At 39.3% G+C, this 27,988-nt stretch overlaps 1 protein-coding gene across 1 annotated transcript; it reads left to right on the top strand.

Moving 5' to 3' along the window:
• Positions 1-1,611: 1,611 nt before the first annotated feature.
• Positions 1,612-27,260, top strand: LOC101842021 (cytochrome P450 2C42). The gene is made up of 9 exons (XM_040744895.1): positions 1,612-1,787; positions 3,382-3,544; positions 3,771-3,920; positions 6,836-6,996; positions 9,642-9,818; positions 11,713-11,854; positions 12,998-13,185; positions 16,903-17,044; positions 26,760-27,260. The coding sequence occupies exons 1-9, from the start codon at positions 1,620-1,622 to the stop codon at positions 26,939-26,941; spliced, it is 1,473 nt and encodes a 490-aa protein (XP_040600829.1). The 5' UTR covers positions 1,612-1,619; the 3' UTR covers positions 26,942-27,260.
• The last annotated feature ends 728 nt before the right edge of the window (positions 27,261-27,988 follow it).

The raw sequence follows: 27,988 nt of genomic DNA, 5'->3' as shown, positions 1-27,988 counted from the left end.
GGGTAAAATGGGGGCAATGGGGTGGTAGAGGGGAAGGGATATGGGGTGCGAAGATAAGGGAATGGGATGACTGAGTTTGGGGAGGGACAGACAAGGAGAGCAATGAAAGAGAAATCTTGATAGAAAGAGCCAATATGGGCTTAGGGAGAAACCTGGTGCTAGGGAAACTCCCAGGAATCCACATGGATGACCTCAGCTAAGACTCCTAGCAATAATGGAGAGGGTGCCTGAACTGACTGTCTCCTGTAATCATATTGGTGTCTACCCTAATTGTCATCATAGAACCTTCACCCAGTGATTGATGGAAGCAGATGCAGAGATCCACATCCAAACATTGGGTTAAGCTCCGGGAGTCCAGTAGAAGAGAGGGAGGAGGGATTATACGAGCAATGGAGGGACAGAATCATGATGGGGGAACCCACAGAGACAGCTGACCCAAGCTCATTGTGTAATGTGAATAAATATAAGACCTAGAGACAGATATTTGTGTTCAAGCTGAAGATCAGGGAGGCAAAGTAGCCAGTCTCTATCTCTCACCTCTAGCTCAGGATGAAGGGGCTGATCCACTGCTGCCTCTCCTCAGTGTGGCTGGAGACCAAATGCCTCTCTGAGACCTTCCTTCTGTTTTATATACTTCCCTAATGTTGGGATTAAAGGTGTGAGCTATAATTCTCTTTTAGACTGATTCACTCGTGTGGCCTTGAACTCAAGAGAGATCCATCTACCTCTTAATGCTGAGTCCTAGGATTAAAGGTGTGTCCCTGGCTTCTATAGCTTGTGGCTGACTTTGCTTTCTGAATTATCAGGAAAGATTTAATAAATCATAAATAATATATCACTACATGGTGGGAGCTCATGGACTCTGAACCGACAGCTAGGGAGCCTGCATGGGACTGAACTAGGCCCTCTGCATGTGCTTAACAGTTGTATGGTTTGGTCTGTTTGTGGGGCCCCTAGCAGTGGGACTAGGATCTATCCCTGGTGTATGAGCTGACTTTTTGGAGCCCATTCCCTATGGCGGGATGCCTTGCTCAGCCTTGATGCAGGGAGGGGTCTTGGTCCTGCCTCAATTTGATGTGCCATGATTTGTTGACTCCCCATAGGAGGCCTTACCCTTACTGAGGAGTGGATGGGGCTGGTGAGGTTGGGAAGAGGTGGTAGGGTATTGGGAGGAGGGGGAACTCTGGTTGGTATGCAAAATGAATAAAGAAATTTAAAAAAAATACTGAATTCCTTCAATATAATACGTTCTAAATGAACATTAGCCTGGGAATCCAGAAATTCGAAAACTTTCCCTGTTTTCCAGGATGAAATAATGTTTCAATTTTTCTTTTTAATTATGACTACATATTAAAACAACAGTTTCCTCAAAGTTAAAGGCTTCAATCCAACAAAATGAAAGCACAGTACTCCATAGTAGGACCTGAAATCAAAGAAAACAAAGCTAAGGGAATTTTTGCTGTGATCTCCATGTGGGAACAAAGTCCACTGGGAGGAGATGAAATGTTGTCTTCGGTTGGTTTGTTTTGTATCAGGGACTTACAAGTGGATTAGCAGACTTGATTATTATAACCTTGGTTGTAAGCACACGTTCTTGTCAGTAAGAAGAGAAGTCAGCTATGGTCCTAGGTGTGTTTCTGGGGCTTGTTCTCTCATGTCTGCTTCTCCTTTCACTATGGAGGCAGAGCTCTCAGAGAAGAACACTTCCTCCTGGTCCCACTCCTCTCCCAATCATTGGAAATATTCTTCAGGTGGATCTGAAGAACATTAGCAAATCATTGAGGGATGTAAGTACATGTTTGGGTTTCTGAAAGGGAAGCAAATGAACCATTGTTTAAGTGAAACATGGCTGGGCATGACCTGTGCAATGCATGATAGCAAGTTTGTCTGCTGAACTTCGACATGCCAGCTGCATTTCCCAACATGTCATTGTCAGAAATCATAGATGTGGATAGGGGAATATTAGTGGGTGTTTAGTAGTGTGGCAAAGTTGTAAATTTTTGTTATTTTCTTGCACAACTTTGATTTTTTTTGAATGGGATTTCTCTGTGTAACTGTGGCTGCCCTGGAACTCACTCTGTACACCAGGCTGGCCTCGAACTCAGGTCTGCCTACCTCTATGTCCCACGTTCTGGGGTTAAAGGTGTGTGCCACCAGCATATGGCACAGTTGTTATTAATAGTTGTTTGCTGTGATTTTAGGCTGAAGATAAGCAAGAAAAGTGATTATCATGGAAATTTTCTTCACATATCTTAGTCATGTGCTTTATTTAGATTGGCTGAACAAATAGAACTTTTGTGAAGAATCAACCCCTATATGGCATCTGAATATGGGTCTGAACAACACAAGACATGACAAGAACAAGCAGTCAACAGGGCCCAATTGTTGGTTTTAGAACTTTGAACACACCCCCGTTCTGGGGGCAATAATGTTTTTCTAGGAAATGCTGGTGTCCTGGCATCCTATGTAGAGCTTGTTTGTAATGCTAATAGCCTGAACACTAGGTTGGGCAAGAGAACAATCTTGAAATCATTTGAAAGTCACTTGTGTTTATCATAGAACTTCTTCATCAGGATTTCTGTGAAAAAAAAAGTTAAAATAGTATTAGATGCCCTTAAGGGAAAACTATTTCTCTAGTTTAGGTGGAGACCTAACATTCCAAGCATCTCAAATCATGAGTCAATTCACTTATGCTTGTTAATCACCTCAGGAAGACTGATTTACCTTGTCTGCCATGAAGTTGCTTGCTGGCTTTGTATCTAATTCAAAAGCTGGGCTTTCTTTGTCTTCTCCGTCTTCTGGCAGCTTCTGGGAGTTTTCTACTTGCCAACCCTGTGGTTTTTCTTTTAAGTGCTAATAAAATTGCTCTCAGTTTTCTTCAGAGTATGTTCTTAAATTCATTTATAAACAAAACTAGGGACTCCGAGAGAGAAATCACCTTTTTCTGTGACAACAAGAGCCTTTGTAGATGATCCTGATATATTCATCTGCATATTAATTTCAAACTAAGCATAGGCAGATAGTAAATTGCTCAAGAATCAAGCACTGAATAGATAGATGTTCAAATTTTGGTTTTCTGGGGCAATAGAAAATAACATGGAATTTTCTGCCCAATTTGTTTCTTTTGTAAACCAGAATAAATGCTAAGTATGCTGATTTGATGATTAACTGCAACTGATTACCAAGTACTTGGTCATTGTAGCCAAACTGACACCTCTAACCATTATCATATTTAAGTATAGGATTATAAAATCTTGAATCATTTTGTGATAAGAAAAATATACATTTATAATAACAATCCTTATATTTGAGCATACTGTATAGAAAAAACATACTGACCCTCTTTGCTACATAAAGAAACCCCACCTTTTAATTTTCCAGCTTTCAAAAGTCTATGGTCCTGTGTTCACTCTGTACATGGGCAGCAAGCCTGCTGTGGTGTTGCACGGATATGAAGTTGTGAAGGAAGCTTTGATTGATCATGGAGAGGAGTTTTCTGGAAGAGGAAGCTCTCCAGTGATTGAAAAAATTAAGAAAGGCCTTGGTAAGTGTGCATGTACTAATGTGCCCACATGCCTCTGTCTATATGCTCTTATGTATATATGTACCTATGTGTCCATGTACGTATGTTGGGCTGTGGTCATAGGACTATGTGGATGGAAGGCAGTCTTGCTCAGAACCAGCTTGGCTTTCTGTGTGGCAGCCACTCATCAGCCCCTCCCTTCTTCTTTCTGGGATCTCCCAATAACTTCTGCTGTCTCATTTTTTAGGAATTACTTTTAGCAATGGAAAGAACTGGAAAGAGACACGACGCTTCTCACTCATGACTCTGAGGAACTTTGGGATGGGAAAGAGAAGCATTGAGGACCGTGTTCAAGAGGAAGCTCACTGTCTTGTGGAGGAGTTAAGGAAAACCAATGGTGGGTATCATTTCACATCATCAATCTTTACAGATCCTGTCTTCTGTAATGAGACTTTTACCTTGTGCTCTTCCTTAGCTGTCTCTGAGATTCCACAAGGTGGACAGGTATTTATAGCAAAGAATAGAGTTTGCAGATTCCAAGCCACAATTTTATTTGGAAACTAACTCTTTCTTTAGTTTTCAAATGCAAATATGAATATATGAATATAGTTGTTATTCTATATAGGTTTTCAGTTCACTTCCTGATGAACTGAGGAATGTTTACCTTTAGCATAATTGCATGTCATTCCTTCCAGTTAATTTTACTAGAGAATACTCAGCATATAATATGGTAGCAATGATCACACCATACTCTTATAGATCTAGGACTATGTCCATTTCCTTTAACTAATTATCTTGGAGAACAGATGCATCTCAGTGTTTCATACAGGCCTAGTATCAAGTATCTTAACAAATATTAATTTGTGTTCAGTAGAGTAACACAATTCATATGAAACAAAAATATTTTTAGTAGCTGGGCATGGTCGTGTATGCCTTTAATCACAGTACTTGGGAGGCAGGGTCAGGAGGATTTCTGTGAGTTTGAGGCCAGCATGATCTGCTGAACAAGTTCTAGGACAAAGTCACACAGAGAAACCAAAAAAAATATTTCTTGCTATCTAATTCTTCACTGATTTACACTTTTGAATAAATGTATACACTTACATGATGAAAGTAAACATTTCTTTTTTGTAGTAAATTTTTTAAAATAAATTTTTATTTAAATTGAAAACAGTCTTACTTTACATAACAATCCCAGTTCCCTGTCCCTCCCATCCTCCCATGCCCCTCACAACCCCCCCATCCTACCCTTCTATCTACTCCTTAGAGAGGGTGAGGCCTCTCATGGGGGATCATCAAAGTCTGTCACATCATTTGGGAGAGGACCTAAGCTCTCCTCTGTGTATCTAGGTTGAGAGAGTATCCCTCTAAGAGAATGGGCTCCCAAAGTCCATTTGTGCAGTAGGGATAAACACTGGTTCCACTACCAGAGGTTCTATAGACTGCCCAGGCCTCCCAACTGACACCCACATTCAGGGGGGCTGGTTCAGTCCTATGCTGGTTCCCCAACTGTCAGACTGGGATCCCTGAGCTCCCCCTTGTTCAGGTCAGCTGTTTCTGTGGGTTTCCCCAGCATGGTCCTGACCGCTTTGCTCATTACTCCTCCCGCTCTACAACTGGATTCTAGGAGTTCGGCTCACTGATTAGCTCTGAATCTCTGTTTCTGCTTCTATTAATTACTAGGTGAAGGCTCTATGATGGCATTTTAGGTAGTCATCAATCTCATTATAGGGGAAGGGCATTTAAGGTAGCCTCTCAGCTGGGTAGTGGTGGCACATGCCTTTAGACCCTGCACTTGGGAGGCAGGCAGATCTCTGTGAGTTCAAGGCCAACCTGTCTACAGAGTGAGTTCCAGGACAGGTTTCAAAGCAACACAGAGAAACCTTGTCTCAAAAAACCAAACCAAACCTAACCTAACCTAACCTAACCAAACCAAACTAAGCCAAATAAAGCAAAACCAAACAAAAAAAACCTACAAAGTAAGGTAGCCTCTCCACTATTGCTTAGATTCTTAGTTGGGGTTGTCCTTGTGGTTCCCTGAATATTTCCCTAGTGCTAGATTTCTCTTTAAACCTATAATGGCTCCCTCTATTAAGGTATCTCTGAAAGTAAACATTTCTAAATGATGTATGTAACTAGATTTTTCTACTATGTCATCTTTGTGTTTTTATATCCCCCTGTTTATTCTACTTTGGAATGAAATTTATGGAAGTAATTTTATTTTCACACTACCAAATCTAAGTGCTTGTACAGTAAATTTGATTATCAGCATATCTTCTGAGTGACCATGTTTTTATTTTTTTATTTAAATTAGAACAAGCTTGCTTCACATGTCAATCCCAGCTCCCTCTCCCTCCCCTCCTCCCCTGCACCCTATCAACCCTCCCAATGCCCCACCCAATCACCACTCCAATCCCCAGGGAAGGGGAAGCCCTCCATGGGGGATCTCCAGAGTCTGTCCTATCATCCAGGGCAGGGCCTAGCCCCTCCCCCCATGGTGACCATGTTTTTAATGCTGTCTTTTAAATTAAATGAAAATGGAATAAAAAAAAGGTCTCCTTCAGAATTGTGCACATGCTCACACTCACATCCCACAATCGTGTGCATATTCATGTTTCCTAAATCTGTCTCTGTCTCCTTTCATATGAAACAATATTTCCAGATCATCCAGAATGGTACTATGATTAAAAGAATTTGGCATTCCTGAGGGTTGTTTCTTTGAGCTAAAAGTTCTTACCTTAACATTACTCATAGAAATCCATCTTGTGTTTCTTGTGATTCAGAACATTTCTCATCTCAGATAGCATCAGCAGGTTTTCCTTTCCACATTAGCTTTTCCAATACATGAAGTTATCACAATCTCTGTCTTTATAGCTGTGTTTCACTCAATTACTTGTTGTGTATCAAAGCTTTTTGCTCCCTGCCATTCTTTCCTTTTGTTCTTAGTACTGTTTTGTCAAGAGGCTTTGCAATTGGTGATTCTTCTCTGAAGGCTTGAGTTATTAAAGTTTCAAACAGACTTTTTACCCCTATTCCAAACAAAACAATAGACCACTGGGGTGAAAAGACAATCAAAAAGGGACTGGAGGAAAACTGGATGTACACAAATCTGTTGCTTTGATAGTAACTGAATTATGAACTCAACTAGTACACAAAGAATAATGACTACTAGGCAAGGTATAGGTGTGATTAAAATGTTTAATAAAGTTCCTTTATTAATTAATAGATTAATTGTTTTATACATATACACATATATGTTTACATACACACCTATACTTCAATACAATTTTACAAATGCTTCCAACTCTTCAGGTGCACCATGTGATCCCACCTTCATCCTGGGCTGTGCTCCCTGCAATGTCATCTGTGCCATTATCTTCCAGAATCGTTTTAATTATAATGATCAGGATTTTCTTAACTTGATCAAGAATTTAAGTGAAAATGCCAAGATTTTGAGTTCCCCTTGGATGCAGGTGAGTCCATGTTCCTTTCTGTCACAAAAACAAAACAAAACAAAGCAAAACACCAACAAGAACATCAGGAAAACCAAACCACTTAGAGATGTTTGTTTCCTGAAACTTCCACAATTCTTTAATGACCGTGCAGGGAAGTAAATGTGTGGAAACCACAGTGACACTCAGAGAGTTACTGGTGAACATTTAAGAAAGATGCTTGAACCCTTAATTTTGCATCCAGAAAAATGAAGGCTAAGATATGGGACTTACTCTTTATATCCTGCAGGCTCTCTGTCCATTAATTTTTCTTTTAAATCCTAAATCACTCTCTTTACAGATCATTATTATCAAATACTCAGAAGATGCACTCATAACTCTGGACATCTATTTCATTGTTCAATCTTGTGTTAGCCACAGGCTTTTTTAGCGATACTCTCATTAAAAAAACTTAACAAAAATATTGCAATCCATTAAGAGAATATTGTCTTCAAAGTGAGAGAATGTTTGGGATCATCAAAACTACCAGACTGTAGTAGGCTTTCTTGGATTGCCAGCTCCCAAATCATGACAAGTTGACTTAATATTAGTTATGAATGCTCAGACTTATTTTCAGTTCATTTCTTGCTACCCATGATCTTAGCCAAAAGGCCAGTAAACGATCTTGCTAGCTCTTGTAACTTAATTGAACCTGTTTATCTGCATCAATGTGTTGCCTTAGGGCTTTTTACCTTCTTTCATTCTGTGTGTCCTACTTTTCTGCTTCCTCTGTGTCTGTGTCTCTGGCGGCTGCCTGGCTGGCCCCAGTGATCTCCCTTTCTCTCTCAGTCTTTTCTCATTTTCTTGTGCCTAGATTCCTCCTCCTACTTATTCTCTCTGCCTGCCAGCCCTGCCTATTCCCTACTGGCTAGCTATTGACTTTATTTAGCTTTTTATTGGACCAAGCAGGTGCCTTAGGCAGGAAAGGTGAAACAAATACAACACATCTTTACATCAATAAACAAATGTAACACTCCTTTACATAGGTAAAGTAGTACTATGTAACACAAACAAATGTAGCATATCTTTACATAGTTAAAGTAATACTACACAACATCAGGCACCATGAAATGTGGAAGCAGTGTTTGATAAAGAGTTGACATCCTAACTGGCAAAATAGCTGGGATCAGAATGACAAAATAACCGGTTGAGTGGTGTCTGGATCTCATCAGATTTCCTCTGGGTCAACTTGCCATGCCTTGTAATATGCCTAAATGATATTTATGTGAGAAATCACCCAAATAATGTTGGACAGACTTTCCTTGAGACTCTATTTCTAAATTCCTTATCCTGTGTTTGAAAGTGGTAGTAGAAATTAAGTAGTAGGGACTATGTTTCCATCAAGATGTACCAAGTCCCACAATATCTGTTGCAGTCTATGAAGTATAAATCACATTAATTTATGTCTTCACCTTCTTCTATATCTATTATTCTTAGGTTTGGTCTTTTTATGGTATCCCATATTTCCTGGATATTTTGTGTTAGGGATTTGTTGGACTTAGGATTTTCTTTGGTCGATGAATCAATTTCTCCTAGTTGTATCTTCAACACCTGAGATTCTTTCTTCCATCTCTTGTATTCTGTTGGTTATACTTGCATCTATAGTACCTGACCATTTGTCCAGCTTTTCTATTTCCAGCTTTTCTTCAGATTGTGTTTTTTTTAATTGTCTCTATTTCAGTTTTCAACCCTTGCACTGTTTGAATTGTTTCTTGCAATTTTTGCTTTGTCTTTTAGTCCATTTGTTGCATTTTAAAATTTTTTTTATTTGTTTTTTCTTCCATTTCTTGCATTTTTTGGTTTGCTTTTTCTTCCATTTCTTTGAGGGATTTTCCCATATCCTCTTTGAGGCCCTATATCATTTTCATGAAGTTGTTTTGAAGGTCATTCTCTTCTGCTTCCTTTGCATTGGAATGTTGGAGTCTTGCTGGTGTGGAGTCTCTGGAATCTCGTGGTGTCATATTTGTTTTTCTGTTGCTGAGTGTGTTTTTGTATTGTCTCCTACCATCCCTTCTTCTGGTGGGTGCAGAAAGAGCCTCTTCTTGGTCTGGTGGTTAGGGGACCAGAGATCCCTTTTGGTGGGTGCAAACAAGTCCAATACTCTGGTAGTTCTCCTCTTCCTGGTCCTAGTCCTGGTCCCGTGGGTGGAAAAGAAGACTGGGAATGTGGGGTGCATAGGCTCCCGCCAGGAGGGGAGGCTCTGTGGCAGTCCCCAGGCAGTTTTCAGGCACTGGCCACATTAATTTATGTCATCCTTCAGTCCAAGATTAAAGTGAATTGGTAATGTAGAAAATGAATGAATTGACATAAAACACACATATGTAATAAAGATCATATAAGAGCTTATGTGGTGAATTATTATGCTTTACCCCATCTTCATGAAAGACTCCCAAAGACAGTTCTACAAGCAAAGAGAATTGCTATATACCTGTGACAAAAAAATCACCCATCAAAATGAATAGCATATGTTATTTACTTCTATATTTGTGCTTTCTACCCAAATATCCCTGCTTGGTATACATGTATACATTACATACTTTTTTGTTTTTAATTCTTTTTATTATTATTTTTTAGAAACACTCTTATTTGCATTACATATTTTAAAAATAATTTATCATTACTTGTAGGTTTGCAATAATTTTCCTGCTATCACTGATTATCTACCAGGGAGCCATGCTAAATTACTTAAAAATTTTACTTTCTTAAAACATTATTGTTTGGAAAAAGTAAAAGAGCACCAAGAATCACTGGATATTAATAATCCTCGGGACTTTATTGATTGTTTCCTGATAAAATTGGAGCAGGTAACTAACTTTGAATTCCATGAATTGTTTTAAAAAATAATTTATTATTATGACTTTATGTGTACTGGTATTTTGCCTATATGTGTGTCTTCACATCACATGTGTGCCTAGTATCCACAGAGGGCAGAACAGAACATTGAATTCCCTGAAACTGGAGTTACAGATAGCTGTGAGCCTCCATGTAAGTGCTGGGAATCAAACCCACCTCTTAAGGAAGTGTGGTCACTACTCTTAACTAAGTAGCCATTTCTTTAGCCCTTGTCTCTGTTATTATAGAGATGCTTGCACGATCAGACCTATAATGTCTAAACAAGTACTTTGAGTGCCTAACTTTGGACATGAATTTAGATACTATCCCAGATAATATAAACTTAAAGTGCTGAATAACTGGACTACATTGACTGTGTGTATGTTTTATTTTTATGTATATGGTGTTTTTCTGGCATGTGTGTCTGTTTACTATGCATGCTCAATGCCTGCAGAGGTTAGAAAAGGGTATCAGATCCCCTGGAACCAGAGTTTAATGTGGTTATTAGCCACCATGTGGGTACTGGGACCTGAACCCTAGTCCTCTGTAAATGCAACGAGTGCTCTTAGTCACTGAGGCATCTCTCTGGCCCTCAGCCTTATTTGTTAGAAAGAAATAATTTAGCTGAAGAGAAGTAGAATTCACAAAGCAGGTGAAGTGGAAACACTCCTAAAATAATCAGAAAAACGAAGTATCCAGCATAGTATGGAGATGGTGTCATCTTTGCAGACAGTTTATGAAACATGGAAAATAGTTTAAGCTAGCCAGATTTCCTACATGTTGCAGATTGAATGAACTCTGAAAAATATTTTCAGTTTTTGGGTGATGGCACATGCTTGTTATCCAAGCACAGAGGCGGCAGGGGCAGGAAGAGTTCTGTGATTTAAAGTCTAGCTTGGTCTACAGAGCGAGTCCTAAGGTAGCTGGGACTACATGGGGAGACCCTGTTTCAAAACAAAAATATTTGCAGTGGTGGACAGGTAAACAAATTTCAAGTAAACTGTAGGATGTAGGATATGGTGTGTGGGTGGGTATGGTTAGTAAAAAAAAAGGCACCTTAACTGAATGTAACTTCAAGTGAATTTGAGGTTGGTGTCTATTGGACCTATTAGGAATAAATTATTTCATCACTGAACTATTTGTCGAAAGGCCACATACATCTCTTGAATTTCCCTGACATCTTTAAAAAAATGTTAAGACTCCTTTCATGAGCTCTCAATTCTGCAGCACTGAGCTGTACTGCATGCTCGATGTAAACTGGATTTCTTATCCTTATTCAAGCAATATACTTACCCCAGGAGAGGCAGGGGCCTTCCACTTTTCTTCACCATATTTAAGTTGAGGCCTTTGTCTTCATGGCTGGCCTCCGCATTACATGCTGTCTGCTTTTATCTCTTCTTTCTTTCTTTCTTTTTTTCTTTTTTTTGGTTTTACGAGACAGGGTTTGTCTGTATTGTTTTGGAGGCTGTCGGTCCAGCCTGGCCTCGAACTCACAGAGATCCGCCTGCCTCTGCCTCCCGAGTGCTGGGGTTAAAGGCATGCGCCACCACCGCCTGGCTTTTCTCTTCTTTCTTTTGTGTGTTTTGAGTAAAGAAGAGACAAAAGGAAACGGAGCAGTTATTCTTTTGTTTATGTACCTTTGGGAACATGGTACATTGCATGATTCATCTGGCTAAAGAATTTCATGAAAGGAGATTTTCCAGGTAAGAAGCTGGATGTAGGAGGTGAAAATGAATTGGGGTGGGATCTGCCCATGTTTTTCAAGCTCCTCTGTCAGGTTAAATTTGTTACATGTAAGTTATTTTTTCACTGTAATAAATACGCTTGTAAATAACTTGTTGGAAAACACAGTCAAACTATTCCTAGGAAAAACACAACCCAAAAGTTGAGTGCATTTATGATAACTTTGCAACTACCACATTTGACCTGTTTGCTGCTGGGACAGAGACAACAAGCACAACACTGAGGTACTCGCTGCTGCTCCTGCTCAAACACCCAGGAGTCACAGGTAAGGACACAGGTGGGAAGCAAGTGAGTTTTGGAAAGGAATCTTGTTTGTCTCAGAGAAGCCTCTGCTTTTAGCCATTTGTGTCACTAGCTGTAATCTGTGAAGTGGATTTCTCAAGCCACACAGAGGAGGATGCCTTCTGAAGTGAAGACAGTATGGCAGTAATATAACCAATAGAGCACTGTTCCAGAGTGTGGGCCTTACCGGAGGCTACTGTGTCAGCACAAGGTATAAGATGGAAAGGAATTCTGGGGAAGAAAGATGGCTCAGTTGTTCAGGAGAGGTAATGCTTTTGGAGAAGACAGTGGAGTTTAGTTCCCATTATCAATGTTTCTCAGCTCACAACCATCTGTAACTCCAGCTAAAGTCAATCAAGTTTCCATGTCTGGCCTCCCTGGGTTCCTGCAGTCATGTTCAAATTCCCCCACAAGACATAAACATGCACTTGCTTAAAAACAGAAAATCAATATTAAAAAATTAAATTGACAATTTTCTCTTCTTAAATTTTGACTCATCTTTCTCCTTCAACCATTGTATGTATTCTTCACAGAGTGAACATCTATAGACTACACAACTCTATACATTATCATCATCATAGAAAATTCTGGACAAGTGTCTGCTATATTGAAAAATTAAATTATTGACTCAAGAACTACTGAAACTTTCATGGTGTCTTGATTTGACTGATAAATTTTTGTGATGCTTTAAGGAGAGGAGGTAGCTTTCTCTTCTTGATTCTTCCTGTTATTTTCTTTCCCTATATTACCAACAATCCCCCTAAAATTCAGATAGGTACACACATGTACGTGCACACACACACACACACACACACACACACACGGAGCATTGATGACAGACTTCGCCAACATGGCATGACTGTTCCCAATATACAGAGGAAAATACAAAACACTGAGGTTCCAAACTTCAAATACAGCAGAGCTGGTAGCAACAGAGCTTCAACACTAATGCCAAACCCCCTTTTCTAGGAGGAGCAAGGGAGCACCCAGTATCCTGTGGTCTAGCACATGATCATAGCCAGACTGCTTTAAAAAATTATTGGTCCAAAAGATTGGGTTTTTGCAATTTCAGTTGCAACCAGTGTGCCATTTCCATCTTCTGTCATGTTTTTCTATGTTGAACCAGCCAAAGTCCAGGAAGAGATTGACCATGTGATTGGTAGACACAGAAGCCCCTGCATGCAGGACAGGAGTCACATGCCATACACTGATGCTGTGTTGCATGAGATTCAGAGATACATTGATCTGCTTCCCACCAGCCTGCCCCATGCAGTAACCTGTGACATTAAGTTCAGAAACTATCTCATTCCCAAGGTAAGCTTCCTTCTTCTACACACCTTAACACTAATACCTTCTTCTAGCATACCTTAATCTTGATCTCAATTCACAGTGTGATGGATTCCAGTTTGTTTCTCACACAAGATCAGCTGGGTGTTGTGCTGTTTCTATTAAGAGCCTGTAAATCCTTAGAACACGTCTCTGAATGTGGCACCGTATGTCTTTCCAATTTGCTCTTCTTTAAAAATAATTCCTAGGCACTCTTAACTGCCTAGGGTTATAAAGAATATTCAGAGAAACCCCGTTTGCCAATCTTAGGAATCTTTATCAGGGTGACACGAAGTGTATAGTTGTATTTGGAAACAACATGTTGCCCCATTAACTTCTTCAATTCAGATGTTTATATTCCTATTGTACTATAGTTTTGTTTTATATTCTTAATCTTGTTTTTTTCAGTGCAGTGGCTTCTAAATATTTTACTAAGTATTTCCTGGGCAGTAAATAATTTTGTTGCTTTTGAATCTATCACTCCTTTTCCATTTCTCTGCACTTGCTTCTTGAACATGCACTTTATTATATCATTGTGATGACCTTATATCTAGTAACCTTGACAAGGCAACTACTCATTGCCAATGACTATATCTAGCTAGGTTCATTTGTAAGTGTGAGATGATTTTTACTGCCAGCTGAATTAACATATTAACCCATCTTATACTCCTTAATTCTTATGTTCCTAATTTCTAATTAGGACTAGAATTTCCCGGAGAGAGTTGAGTTAAACACAGTTGGTGCTAGACACATGTTTTCTATTTCTACTCTGTAGAGTAGTGTTGAAGCTTAATATCTCATTTCTGAGAATTATGCTTTAAGTAATTTTTAGTGCATTATCAAATAAGGAACATTTCTTGGTTCTCTAATCTCTATAGGAGCTTTTTTTGTGAACAATTACAGAATTTTATCAAATTAATATACTTTATCCATGTGTACTTATTGGATACATTTTGCTCACAAATGTCCATATTTTACTTTCATACACACAGTTGAATTTTCTCTGCTGTATGCTATTCATGGCTCCTCTTTCTACCTCTTAGAGATTTTGTTGTATTGTTTTTATTCATCAATATTTTGTTTGATTATTTTTAAATATAGGGATGATGCTTTTCACAGGAACTTGAGTAAACCCTTCCATGAAAAACATCTGTTTGTATTTCCTTCCCTCTCTCCTCTTGTGATCACTAACTCATATCCTTGCAATTTTGAGCAACACTTAGTAAAATACCAACTGTTCTGTTTGAAAATGCAACAACATTTCAGAGGATAGTTATCTTCTTCCAGAAAGAGTTCCTTTTCCACTAAGAAGTCAGAATTAAGTTAACACCTTTGACCATGACTCAGAATTGATATGAATAGAAATGGTGGTTAACTCCAGGCATTAATTGGTCTTCTGATATTCTTTTGTTCTTCAATACTAAATAATCCAATCTGATACTCACAGCTCTGTAAAGCTTGCTAACACACTTTATGCATTTATCTAGACTTTCTGGTTATAAAGTTATGACCTATGTATTCCATGTAAATACTGGTCTTTATATTCTAATAATATTTTCTAACATGTGGTTTCTGATTATATATGTACATTCAAATCACCAGGTAAGCTACTTTTTTCATGTGAAGTCAGGACATTTCCTGTTAAGGATGGAATAAAACAAAATTATATTGTTACAAGGAACTGAGTACTGAAGTTGGTAAGGTTGCAATTACTAGTGCTATCTCATGAAAAATAAGGAATTGATGACTTTGGCAATGAGTGATGGATTTGCTCTGGGAACAATAGATTTGACATAAAGATTAGGGCTTCAATCAGCTCTCAGCTCTCCTTTTATCAAAAGGCACAAACAGCAGTAAACATGTTTATCTTGGGACTAGAAACAGAGTAATATTAAGGAAAGTATTTTTCTCCATTGTGAGTCAATAGAAAACAGATTGAGGAAACAATGGGGACATTGATATCACCAGTTTTTGTGATCTGATAGAGGAAAGTGTAGGGATCTCCCAAATTGAAATCCATTGGTGGTTCATCCTGTATTGTTGCCTTTGAGTTAAAAAAAAAAGTCCCTGTGAACGTCCTGCTCCTACTTTTCAGGCATAAGACTATAAGAGAAATGATAAACATTTTGTAGGTAATCCTACTATGTTCAGACAAGGTAAATGACACACTGATTTCAGAGGAGAAAACTAAGAGATGATTTGATAAATATTTACTTTAACTGACTGTATTTCAGAATTTCTCAGCCACTAGGATTCTGTTGCGAGTCTACAGTTTGCTACTGAAATAGGAAAGAAATTACCAACAGCATGTAAACTCTGTCTATAATGGCTATGACTACTGGCAATGGAAACTGAGGTTTAAACTTCATAGATTTTGACATATGAAAAATGTTTTTCAAAATTTCTCTTTGATTAAACATCCTCAGATCTTTAACTAGTCAAAGGAGATAGAAGGCTGGATTTGCACAATGAATATTTGTCTATGCCTGGAGTGACTTTCTAAAAGAATATTCCATACTTACTTAGAGAAGATCTGTACATTTTATCCTATCTGAAAAAATATTTGCTAGTGTCAGATCTTAGTGTTTTTTTTCTCATCATTTTCCAGAGGCATTCTCGTTTTAGCTCTAAGTGTAGATCAGTAGCTACTTTTAAGTTAATTAGTACAGAGAATCAATCAAGCCTGATACTTTTCTCATTATTTTGTTAAAATAGCCTAATTATTTGAATCAGATGTCTTGAGAAAATAATTTCTTTTTCACTGAAAAAAATTAATTAAATTTGTTCACTAAAAAATTGAAGAGAATCAATGTAAAATCAAAATTGTAGATTTGTTGTATAATAAATATTTGAGAATTTCCTCCATTTTGTATTTTAAAATAAAATTTAAATGAATTAGTGTGAAATTTTAATATCTCTGTATTATATCACCTGTGTAACTATGTATATATACATGTATAGCTTGATATTTCTGTATTTCTGTTCCAGCAACAACTATTATTTTAGTACATGATAGTGATACAACTCATACTCAGTTCTTATTGATACAACAATATTGTCCAATATAAAACCTATATATAAGCACTCCAAGAATTTTTATAAAATTGCATTTATTTATGTATGCATATGTATGTATGTGTATGTGTGTGTATGTATGTGTATGTGTGTGTATGTATATGTATGTATGTATATACCCTTGTGTAGTGGTCAGAACTTTTAGGAATCCTTTACTTTTAAATTATTTTATTCATTTATACAGTGTATTTTTATTATATTCTTCCCTGTTCCCTAACTCCTTCCAGATTCCCTTCACTACTCACCCAACTTCATACTCTTCCTTTCTCTTAAAAATAGAGTAGAAGTAGAAGGTAGGTTGTCAGTCATCCATTATATGTGACCTGCCTTGTCAATGCTTAAAACTGACTATTCTAGTAGGCAATTAACTCCACTCATATTAATCTACTCAGCAGGCTCACATTAAGTACATGTAGTTATATAGTTATTAGAAGACACTGAATCAAGATCACTGCCACTGGACTTCAGCTCCTTATTCTCTATTTGTTACACAGTCTTTCTGGCTTTGTCTCAGCTCTTGTTGGGTAATGGTTTCCTCATCTCTGGATTAAAACCTTAAACTATGTGATACCAGTTGTTCCGTTTAGTTCCATAACTTTTATGAGACTTGTCTATGCCTCTTATTTCTAGGGTACTACTGTAATAACGTCACTGACATCTGTGCTGAATGATGACAAAGAATTCCCCAACCCAGAGAAGTTTGATCCTCGTCACTTTCTGGATGAGAATGGCAAGTTTAAGAAAAGTGACTACTTTTTTCCTTTCTCAGCAGGTAATAAAAATTTATTTTCAGTGCGGCAAGGCAACTTGTAGGCATCTCTTGCAGCTTACATTGTGTTTTCTCTTGGGACTATAGATAAATTCTTTAGACATGGTCAGATTACTACTCTCAATGCCCATGCCCTTTCTCTGAGACAAAAAAAAAAACATTATCACCAATGAGCCACATTAGTAGGACTTTAGAGTGTTCACCCATCCTTTCTAAATTCACAAAGCTAGCTCACAGTGTGGTTAGATTGTGGTCTAGATACATAACAAAGTGACTGTTGAAGTCTTTCTGGACAGTAAGATATATTGCCCTTCTCTGAGGATGTCAGCTAACTCTAAGACATGATTCAATGTCTTCTCTGTGATGGTTCTCATCTCACGACTTCTAGGGAGATGCAAGTCTCCCCAAGTACAGAATAAAAGTTTCATACTCAGGAAGGGTAGCAGAAGGGCAGACAGTTTATTATAATCCCAGTGGAATGTGTTGTGACTGGGAAGCACAAGTTGCCAGAGGGAGGCAGGTGGAAGTTATGGTGAGTCATTTGCTTGTCTCTTGCTTCTTGTACCACACTGCAAAATATGGGATGGAGTAGGAAACATGGTAATCCAGAGAACCCATGTAAGATGCCTGAAAAGGTAATGAGAAAAGGATAATAGGTAAGGTAAGGCATTGTAAGGAGGCAATGAAAAGCAACAGTGGAACTTTTGGCCCTTGTGTCAGAAAATCTTCCAGATAACTCTTCCTGGATTAGCAGGATGCAATGGGATATTCACAGAACACCCTTTCCCAATCATGGCCCCGAGTGTAAACTCTTGGATTTCTTCTATACCTGATGTGTGCTAAGTTTCCAGCCATGGAACAACCCTTGTTTGTGACCCCCGGAGGGGACCCCGGACCCGCAGGGATGAGGTGATGAGGGTCGCTACTAATTTGGTGGGTCTTCACGAGCAGATCCGATCTTAAAAAGCAAACTTCAAGAGGTTAAGGGAAACAGGCTCAAGACAACTTTTGCTGATCAAGAGCATTTATTATTGGGGTGAGATAGTTTTTATAGATAGAGAATCTCAGGGGGCGGTACAATCATGCCAATCAAGTCCCAATTCAAATATACACCAAATAAGGTAAAGACGAAGCTGTAATTTTCCATCAGTTGCATTCCGCAAATGCTTGTCAGCATAAGCCAGGTGCAGGAATTAGGAAGGGGTAAAAGGTATTCAAAGGAACACACTAACCTTTTGTTAACAAAGACAATTGCTCTATAAGGGTTACTTCCACCTATCATTATGGTAAAAGCATCCAAAGGAATACATTAACCCTTTGCCAACAAAGGCAATTGTTCTATAAGGGTTACTTCTCCCTGGCTAGGAGGGTGGGCTGCTCTGTGTAAATTTAACTTTTGTGGTTAACTTTTTCCTTTGTCTCAAGGGTATGTGTGTCTGCAGTCATGTAGGCAGAAGGCCAAAAAATGGCTGACAGACTCCATTTTGTTCAAGGTTCTTAGCAGTCCCCAACACTTGTTGATACTGTGATTTTGGATGCCTGCTTTTTATCTCTTATTATAGACAACATGATAACACAGACCAAAACCTCTCTTTAAGAATGCATATTTTAACACAATTATGAAAAAAAACCCCAGAAAACATTTTTTCCAGAAATTTTTGCTGGGGGTCATATTTTATTTATTTTGAAGATACGAAAGAAAATTATGTTTGGCTATATCCTGAGTGTAGTATAGGCATTTAGCCAATAAAATCACAAAATTTGAACACTCATGGTCCTTGGACATCACTGGAACTGACAGTAGAGGGCTTGAAGGCTGAAAGAAAAACTTGTAAAACTCAGACTGGGAATAGAAAAGATGAGTTATATGGATGTCTCTAGTTCAAAGGATGGAAACACAAATTATAAAAGGACAGTTCTTTTTTTGTATTTTTATTATTATTTTTAAATTTAAATTTCGATTAGAAACAAGGTTGCTTCACAAGTCAGCTCCAGGTCCCTCTCCGTTTCCCTCCCCTCCTCCCGTGCCCTTCCCCAACCCCCCCCAATATCCCCTCATTTCCCCAGGGAGGGTGAGGCCCTCCATGGGGGTGTCCATAGTCTGTCATTTCATTCAGGCCTAGACCCTCCCCCCCCAAGAGTTCAGGGTAAGAGTGCATCTCACATTGTTGGATGGGAGTCCAAAGTCCATGTGTATACTCGGGATAAATATTGATCTACTGCCCAAGGGCTCAGTAGATTACCTAGGCCTCCTCAATTTCAGGGGGTCTTGATCAGTCCCATGCTGGATTCCCAGGCTAATGCCTGGGATTCAAGAGTTAACCCTTGTCAGGTCAGCTGTTTCTGGGGGTTAAACCAGCCCAGTCTTAATCCCTTTGCTCACCAGTCCTCCATCTCTGTTACTGGCTTTCTTGAGTTCAGTTCAGTGCTTAGCCGTGGGAGTCTGCCTCTTCTTCTATCAGCCATTGAATGAAGTTTCTGTTTCCCAGACTCTCTGGCCATGGGATTGTAGGCTGGCCCTCCCCAGATCTATGTCTAAAATCCATATATGAGAGAGTTCATGCCATGTGTCTCTTTTTGTGACTTCGTTACCTCACTCAGGATGGTTTCTTCTAGTGTCATCTATTTGCCTGCGAATCTCAGGATTCCATTGTTTTTTTTCTGCTGAATAGTACTCTATTGTGTAAATGTACCATATTTTCTCTATCCACTCTTCGGTTAAGGGGCATCTAGGTTGCTTCCAAGTTCTGGCTATTACAAATAATGCTGCTATGAACATAGTGGAACAGACATCCTTGTTGTATGAATGGGCATATTTTGGATATATGCCTAAGAGTGGAGTTGCTGGGTCTTGTGGTAGGTTTATTCCCATTTTTCTGAGGAATCTCCATACTGATTTCCAAAGTGGCTGAACAAGTTGGCACTCCCACCAACAATGGAGGAGTGTTCCCCTTTCACCATATCTTCTCCAGCATAAATTGTCTTCGGTGTTTTTGACCGAAGTGACAGGAGTGAGATGGTTTCTCAGAGTTGTTTTGATTTGCATTTCCCGGATGGCTAGGGATGTTGAGCACTTTCTCAAGTGCCTCTCAGCCATTTTAGTCTCCTCTATTGAAAATCTCTATTTAGTTATGCAGCCTACTTTTTAATTGGATCCTTAGGTGTTTTGGAGACTTGCTTCTTGAGTTCTTTGTAAATTTTGGAGATCAACCCTCTGTCAGATGTGGGGTTAGTGAATATTTTTTTCTCATTCTGTGGGCTGCCTTTTTGTCTTGCTGACTGTGTCCTTTGCCTTACAGAAGCTTCTCAGTTTCAGGAAGTCCCATTTATTAATTGTTGATCTCACTGTCTGTGCTAGTGGTGTTATGTTCAGGAAGCTGTGTTCTGTACCAATTCGTTCAAGGGTACCACCCACTTTCTCTTCTAAGAGGTTCACTCTTAGAAGAACTCTTGTGGGGCTGGATTTATGTTGAGGTCTTTGATCCATTTGGACTTAAGTTTTGTGCATGGCGATAGACATGGATCGATCTGTATTCTTCTACATGCCAGCCTCCAGTTATGCCAGCACCATTTGTTGAAGATGCTTTCTTTTTTCCATTGTATATTTTTAGCTTCTTTGTCAAAGATCAGATGTTCGTACGTGTGTGGGTTAATACCCGGGTTTTCAATTCAATTCCATTGGTCTCCCTGTTTATTTTTGTGCCAATACCAAGCTGTTTTCAGGACTATAGCTCTATAACAGAGCTTGAGGTCAGGGATGGTGATGCCTCCAGACGTTGCCTTGTTGAACAGGGTTGTTTTGACTATCCTGGGTCTTTTGTTTTTCCATACAAAATTGATTATTGTTCTTTCAAGCTCTGTGAAGAATTGTGCTGGGATTTTAATGGGGATTGCATTGAATCTGTAGATTGCTTTTGGCAGGATTGCCATTTTTACTACATTGATCCTACCTATCCAAGAGCATGGGAGGTCTTTCCATTTTCTGAGGGCTTCTTTAATTTCTTTCTTTAAAGACTCAAAATTCATGCGATACAGGTCTTTCACTTGTTTGGTTAGCTTTACCCCAAGGTATTTTATGTTGTTTGTGGCAATTGTTAAGGGTGATGTTTCTCTGATTTCTTTTTCAGCCCTTTTATCATCTGTATATAGTAGGGCTACTGATTTTCTTGAGTTGATTTTGTAGCCTGCCACTTTGCTGAAGGTGTTACTCAGCTGTAAGAGTTCCCTGGTAGAGTTCTTTGGGTCATTGATGTAAACTATCATATCATCTGCAAACAGTGACAGTTTGACCTCTTCCTTCCCAATTTATGTCCCCTTGATCCCCCTTTGTTGTCGTATGGCAATGGCTAGACCTTCAAGTACCATGTTGAAAAGGTATGGAGAGAGTGGACAGCCTAGTCTTGTTCCTGATTTTAGAGGAATTGCGTTGAGTTTCTGTCCATTTAGTTTGATGGTGGCTGTTGGTTTACTGTATATAGCTTTTATTATGTTTAAGTATGTCCCTGTTATCCCAGATCTCTCCAAGACCTTTATCATGAAGGGGTGTTGGATTTTGTCAAAAGCTTTTTCAGCATCTAGTGAGATGATCATGTGATTTTTGTTTTTCAGCTTGTTTATATGGTGGATTGCATTGATGGATTTTTGTATGTTGAACCATCCCTGCATCCCTGGGATGAAACCTACTTGATCATGGTGAATGATTGTTTTGATGTGTTCTTGGATCTGATTTGCCAGTATTTTATTGAGTATATTTGCATCAATGTTCATGAGGGATATTGGTCTGAAGTTCTCTTTCTTAGTTGTATCCTTGTGTGGATTGTGGATGAAGGTTATTGAAGCCTCATAGAAAGAGTTTGGCAAAGGCCCTTCTGCTTCTAATGTGTGGAATACTTTGAGAAGAATTGGTATAAGCTGCTCTTTGAATTTCTGGTAGAATTCTGCACTGAGGCCATCTGGACCTGGACTTTTTTTGGTTGGGAGACTTTTGATGACTGCTTCTATTTCCATAGGGGTTATAGGTGTATTTAAATTGCTTATCTGTTCTTGATTTAGTTTTGGCAAGTGATAGCTATCCAGGAAGTCATCCATTTCCTTTAAATTTTCGAATTTTGTGGAGTACAGGTTTTCAAAGTATGACCTGATGATTCTCTGGATTTCCTCAAAGTCCGTTGTTATGTCCCCCTTTTCATTTCTGATTTGGTTAATTTGCATGTTCACTCTCTGCTGTTTGGTAAGTTTGGATAAAGGTTTGTCTATCTTGTTGATTTTCTCAAAGAACCAACTCTTCGTTGCATTGATTCTTTGTATTGTTTTCCTAGTTTCTACTTTATTGATTTCAGCCCTCAACTTGATTTTTTCCTGGCATCTACTCCTCCTGGGGGAGTTTGCTTCTTTGTGTTCTAGAGCTTTCAGTGTTTAAGTATGTTCCTGTTATCCCCGATCTCTCCAAGACAATGGGAGATGGTGATACTTAATTCAGTGCTTTTAATGAAGTCGATGTTCCCTGTTTAATTTTTTGTTTGTTTTTATTAATTTCTCAATTTAAATAAAAAACAAACTTATTTTATATACCAATCCCAGCTCTTTCTCCCTCCTATCCTCCCACACCCCCACCCATTTCCCCATTCCACCTCCTAACCACTCCTCAGAGAGGGTGAGGCTTCCAATGGGGGATCATCAAAGTTTGTCACATCATTTGGGCCAGGACTGAGGCCCTCTACCCTGTATGTAGGCTGAGAGAGTAACCTTCTATAGGGAATGGGCTCCAAAAACCAGGGAGATTTTATGGGCTTAAGGTGAAACCTGGCACTAGGGAAACTCCCAGGAATCCACAATAGTGGATAGGCCACCTTAAATGTCATTCCCTTATAATGAGATTGATGACTATCTTATATGCTGTTCTAGAACCTTCATCCAATAGCTGATGGAAACAGAAGCAGAGATTCACAGCTAAGCACTGAGCTGGACTCCATGAATCCAGTTCTAGAGAGGGAGGATTGATGAGCCAGGTATCACTATTTTATTTTTATAAATATGACTAATCATACAAATTAATGAGTTTCATGTTGACTCAGCTCTTGGCCTGAAGTTTTCTAGGTAGATGTTCTAAGGATCTGGTATATTCTATTATCCTTCACTTTCCAGCTTCAAGCAGTAGTTCACTGGAGGAGTCTCTTTTTAGGGAGAGATACTGTCACATAATCCCTGGTTTGAACTGGTTTCTGGACTCTTTGCCCTTGCTTTCATGACTCTCTCTCTCTGTCCCTCTTCCTCTCCCCCCTCTCTCTCCTCTGTCTTATTGATTTTTTTTTGTGGATTTCACATCATGCATTCTGATCCCACTTATCTTCTCCTTCCCTTGCATTTGCCTTCTGTCCTTGCAATTTCCCCCAAACAAAACCAAATTTAAAAGACAAACAAGAAACCCAAACGAAACACAGAACCAAGACCAAAAAAAAAAAAACCCAACCAAACAAATAAAGACTCTTGTAGAAGCTGTTGCATGACCCATTGGTCTGGTTGGAGTCCTCTGGTTTCTGTTACCCTATTTATAATGGGCTTTCAAGGGCCTCCGCTTGGATATCCAGTTGTTATCCTGTATCATGGAGATCCTGCTGTTTTGGATCTGTAGATTTGTCCCCTTCTCCAACAGTTCACAGATGGGTAGATGTTGGAGTGGGCCAACTCATAGTCCTGGTGGTAGCTAGGTTGGTCAGTTCACTAGCTTTCCCTCATTGTCCCTACCAAGATGAGCTCTCCAGCATTGCCTTGGCTAGTTCAGCCAAATGCAGCCTATAGTATGGAGCAGGGCCAGGTCTCCTGCTCTTGGGTGCTCAGATCTGGGTCCCCCTCACTCATAGATGTAGGTCCAGCTTTACTATTCTGCCAAGGCAAGGTGCAGGTCATCTTTCCTGATTGCTGTAGGGGGCATACAAGGGGAGAGGGCCAGCTCTCCTGCTCTCAAGTCCTCAGGGCTGGTTCACCTACATCTTGACAACAGGGTCAGCTCTAGTGAGCTGCCCAGATGGGAAGTAGAGGCTGTTTTTTCCTGCACTGCAGCTGGTGAGGATCATGGCTAGTTCTCCTACTCATGTGACACTAGGGCAAGCTCTCTTACCTGATGCCGGTGGTGATGGGTAGGGAGAAGGACATCTTTGTCTCACCCACGCCACCACATGGCAGATGGGGAGGGCAGAGTCAACTTTCCTGTTCTCAAGCCTTCAGGGATAGCTTACTTGTATCCCTTTCCACAGAGTTAACTCTAATATGCTTCCCAGGTGAGGGGTGGGGTCATCTTTCCTGGGTTTGGTGGGGGAGCAGGGAGGTGAGTTCTCCTCTGAGGGGTAGGACTAGCCATCCCAAGGTCAGTGAAGGGAGGAGTTGGCTCAGCACAACATGTTTCAATGATCTCAGAGCTAACACTGTCCATGGAGACCCACACTCTCTGGCATCTCTCATGTCTGCCAAACTAGTACCAGACAGGTGATAATGTCAGGTTCTTCCTCAAGTGCCTTTTGGATCAAGAATACAGCGGTTCCTGACTTTAGACTTCATAGAAACATTTTCCTAGACTATTGTCTTTGAGCTGACTTTAGACTTCATGGAAACATTCCCTAGACTATCACCTTGGAGCTGACTTTAGACTTCATAGAAATATTTCCCTAGACTCTTGCCTTGGAGTTGACTTTAGATTTGATAGAAACATTTCCCTAGACTATCGCCTTGGAGCTGGCAACTCTTGTTGTGGCATTCTCAGTTCTGATTTTCTGCTTTCAAATGACTTTGCATTTTTATGAATTAGAGCCCTAAATGGGTTGGGTGTTGTCCTCAGGCAACCTTATCTATTGTTTCAGAGCAGAGCATAAGATGACTTTTAATGTCATTAATCTCTTCCACAGCCACAGGGGCATTGTCTGTACCCCTTTTGTCTGCTTTGCTAGACTCCCTGGTGCTCCTGTTCCACATGTTTTCTCTCACTATGGACCTTGATAAGAAGTGTGATCAGTAACCATGATGAAGCTTACATGCCATCCTGTCTTGAAGTTTCTTCCACCAAGCAAACTAGTCCATTGCAAATAACCCAACCTCACACAAATTCTTAGAACACAGATGCTCTGCTCAATGTGACATGAATGGCTTTAGGCCATTTCTAACAGAGCTCTTGAAACTTCCAAAAGGATAGCATATCGAACTCTGCCTAATGGCCATTAGAGCATCACTAACCTATAGCTACAAACTCTTTCATGTTCCTCCCACAAGGCAATTCCTAAGAAGCATATGCTGAGATTTATCATAGGAAATGACCTACTTCTCCATATCAGTTTCCTATACAAGTTAATTTTCTTGTTCTTACAACCAAATATTTGTCAAGAACAAACTTAAAGACTTGGGTTTTGAAAGAATATGGTGTTAGGGTAGAGATAGCAAGGTATTAGGTGTCTCCCTTGAGGCTGGAGAGTGTAGCTGAGACCCCTCACATTCTCCCATCATGATGGAACGGGAAGAAGGGAGCAGATGAGAAGTGGGTGCAGACTACAAAACTTGAAGGACTACTTCCAGCCACTACCTACCTAGTCCCAGGTGAGGGGTGTCTATGGGGACTCTCCTTGATTATGTCAGATTTCTTAACTCCCAGAGTAGTTTAATTCCTATAATGAGAACTTGTCTGCTAAGATAGCTGTGGGTTAGAGTGTTTATTGTGAGACACATGAAGATTTTTGATAAAATTTTCTGATCACGAAGGCTGCTTGGCATCTGTTTATTTAAGATATTTTGTCTGTATTGTGCAGTTTTCAGTACAAAGTTATGTCTCTTTTTCTTCACCTATATCATTTTGAGGTAGGAGTCCCTTCCTTATCCAGGTGTTGGTCCTGGGGACAGTGGTACTCTGCTTATATTTCTTTTATTCTCTGTATTCAGCTTTTCTACTTCCCAAGCCCCACCAAGGTCACTCATGGTCACTGGCAGTTACTCATGTCTTCCTTGGTTTTCATCCTGTGGATGAGATGTCTTGTGTTCAGTGTTGCTACTCCACCATCTTTAAATTATTATCTAAATATTTTAATGTTATATTTTCCAATATTAAATATGAAAAAAGTCTCCACCTTTTCTTGATTTATCCACCTTTTCTTCATTTTTCCATCCTTCCAATTATTTATCAAATAATTATGATACCATCTAGGGGTATAGGAAAGGATTTGATGTCTTTGCCAACTTAAAGGATTAAAGGCACAAAAGACATAGTGACACCATTTAACCACATTTGTTGAAAGGGAAAACCCACATACACCATACAATGGAACACAGAAAGAAACCAACTCCCTGCATGGGGAGGGGAACCTGAGTCAGCCTGAAGGGTCTGGATTCTTATATGATTGGAGCATGGGATGGATTACCTTTCTCTAAACCAGAATATGCTGGTTTAGGCCACATTGGGGGATTGAATAACTTGTACAAAGACAGGAAAGTTAAGTAGAAGTTCTACCAAAGAGGTGTGTTGGCAAGGGATTTGAAAGTCTACCCAAACAGTTTTGCAAATGGGTAAGAGCCTGCCAATTCTTCGCCTTGGATAAGAAGAACTCAGAAGTTCACCTTCTTAAGTGGAAGTACATTCATCTACCTAGGATCTCTTTACTTTATTTGTCTGCTTCCTGGGGAGATGTCTGAGTATGAAAGTCTTTGATACGAATTCTTTAGATATTGTCTTTCTTGCTTACAGGAAAACGCATTTGTGTAGGAGAGGGCCTGGCCCGAATGGAGCTATTTTTATTCCTGACCACCATTTTGCAGAACTTTCATCTGAAATCTCCAGTTGACCCAAAAGACCTTGATATCACCCCAGTTGCCAATGGCCTTATTTCTGTACCACCCAAGTTCCAGATTTGCTTCATCCCCGTCTGAATGAACAACATGTGCTTCTTTCTGTGGCTTCTTCCTCCAGGCATAGTTGATCTCTTTTATTAGGCCTGTCTCTCTGATCTCAAGATCCAGAGAATGTATATCTTCCATTCTGGCTAATTTTCAGGGTCACCCCCAAACACATCTGTGATTTCCCATGCTGTGCAATGATTTCTGTCTCTAGCATTGTTAACTTTTATCTAATGCCAAATTATTAATATATTATTACTGTAAAGCTAAAATTGAAAAATGATTCTAATGTGAGGTGAAGTTCAGCACCACCTAGCCTTTGTGTGTTTTAAATAAAAGCATTATAATTCTGGTCAGTTTTTAAAGTTTCCTTCTCTTTTTGATATGGTCTGATGGTGTTCAGGCTGGACTCAAACTCTATGCAGCTGTACATGACCTTAAATTTCACATCTTTCTGCTTCTACCTACCACATTCCAGGTATGTTCCATCACACCCTGATTACCTGCCCTTCTTTTGTTCATAAGGCAGATAAAAATGGATTAAGATAATGTTCCAAGGTAGCTTTGTTTCTTCATCATTATATGTACTGAGTAAGAGTAAGAGACGGAGGCTCTTTAGCTGGGTGTCACCAATAATTATTTCAGGTTTGGATATGATTGAGAAAAATTTTGTTCAAAAGGGAAATAAAATATCAAACATTAGGAGGATTCTGCATTGATATGACTCCTTTCCCTTTGCTAATGTTACCGTGAACATGGCACTTGGGAATGCCTCTTATGAAAAATACTTCTTTGGTGACTCCACAAAATCAGACATTAAAAAATTTCTTCCTGAATCTTGGATCCATTTATTTTATATAAAAGAACTTGGGGGCTATGTTACTACATAATTAACTTGAATTTATTCAGATACATTCATAAACAATCTTATGAATGACTCAAATTTTTCTTAGGATGACTTTGAGGAAACAAAAACTTTTCCTGTATATTCTCAGTAACAAGCCTTTTTTATGTTTTGTCTTAGTTTCAATCTATTATTATCAGGCACAATGCAGATAAGAGGGAAATAGAGTCCCCAAA

This window comes from Mesocricetus auratus, unplaced genomic scaffold, assembly GCF_017639785.1.
Source record: "Mesocricetus auratus isolate SY011 unplaced genomic scaffold, BCM_Maur_2.0 Super-Scaffold_4256, whole genome shotgun sequence".
Taxonomy (NCBI): Eukaryota; Metazoa; Chordata; class Mammalia; order Rodentia; family Cricetidae; genus Mesocricetus; species Mesocricetus auratus.
This window is presented reverse-complemented; position numbering and strand designations above follow the sequence as displayed.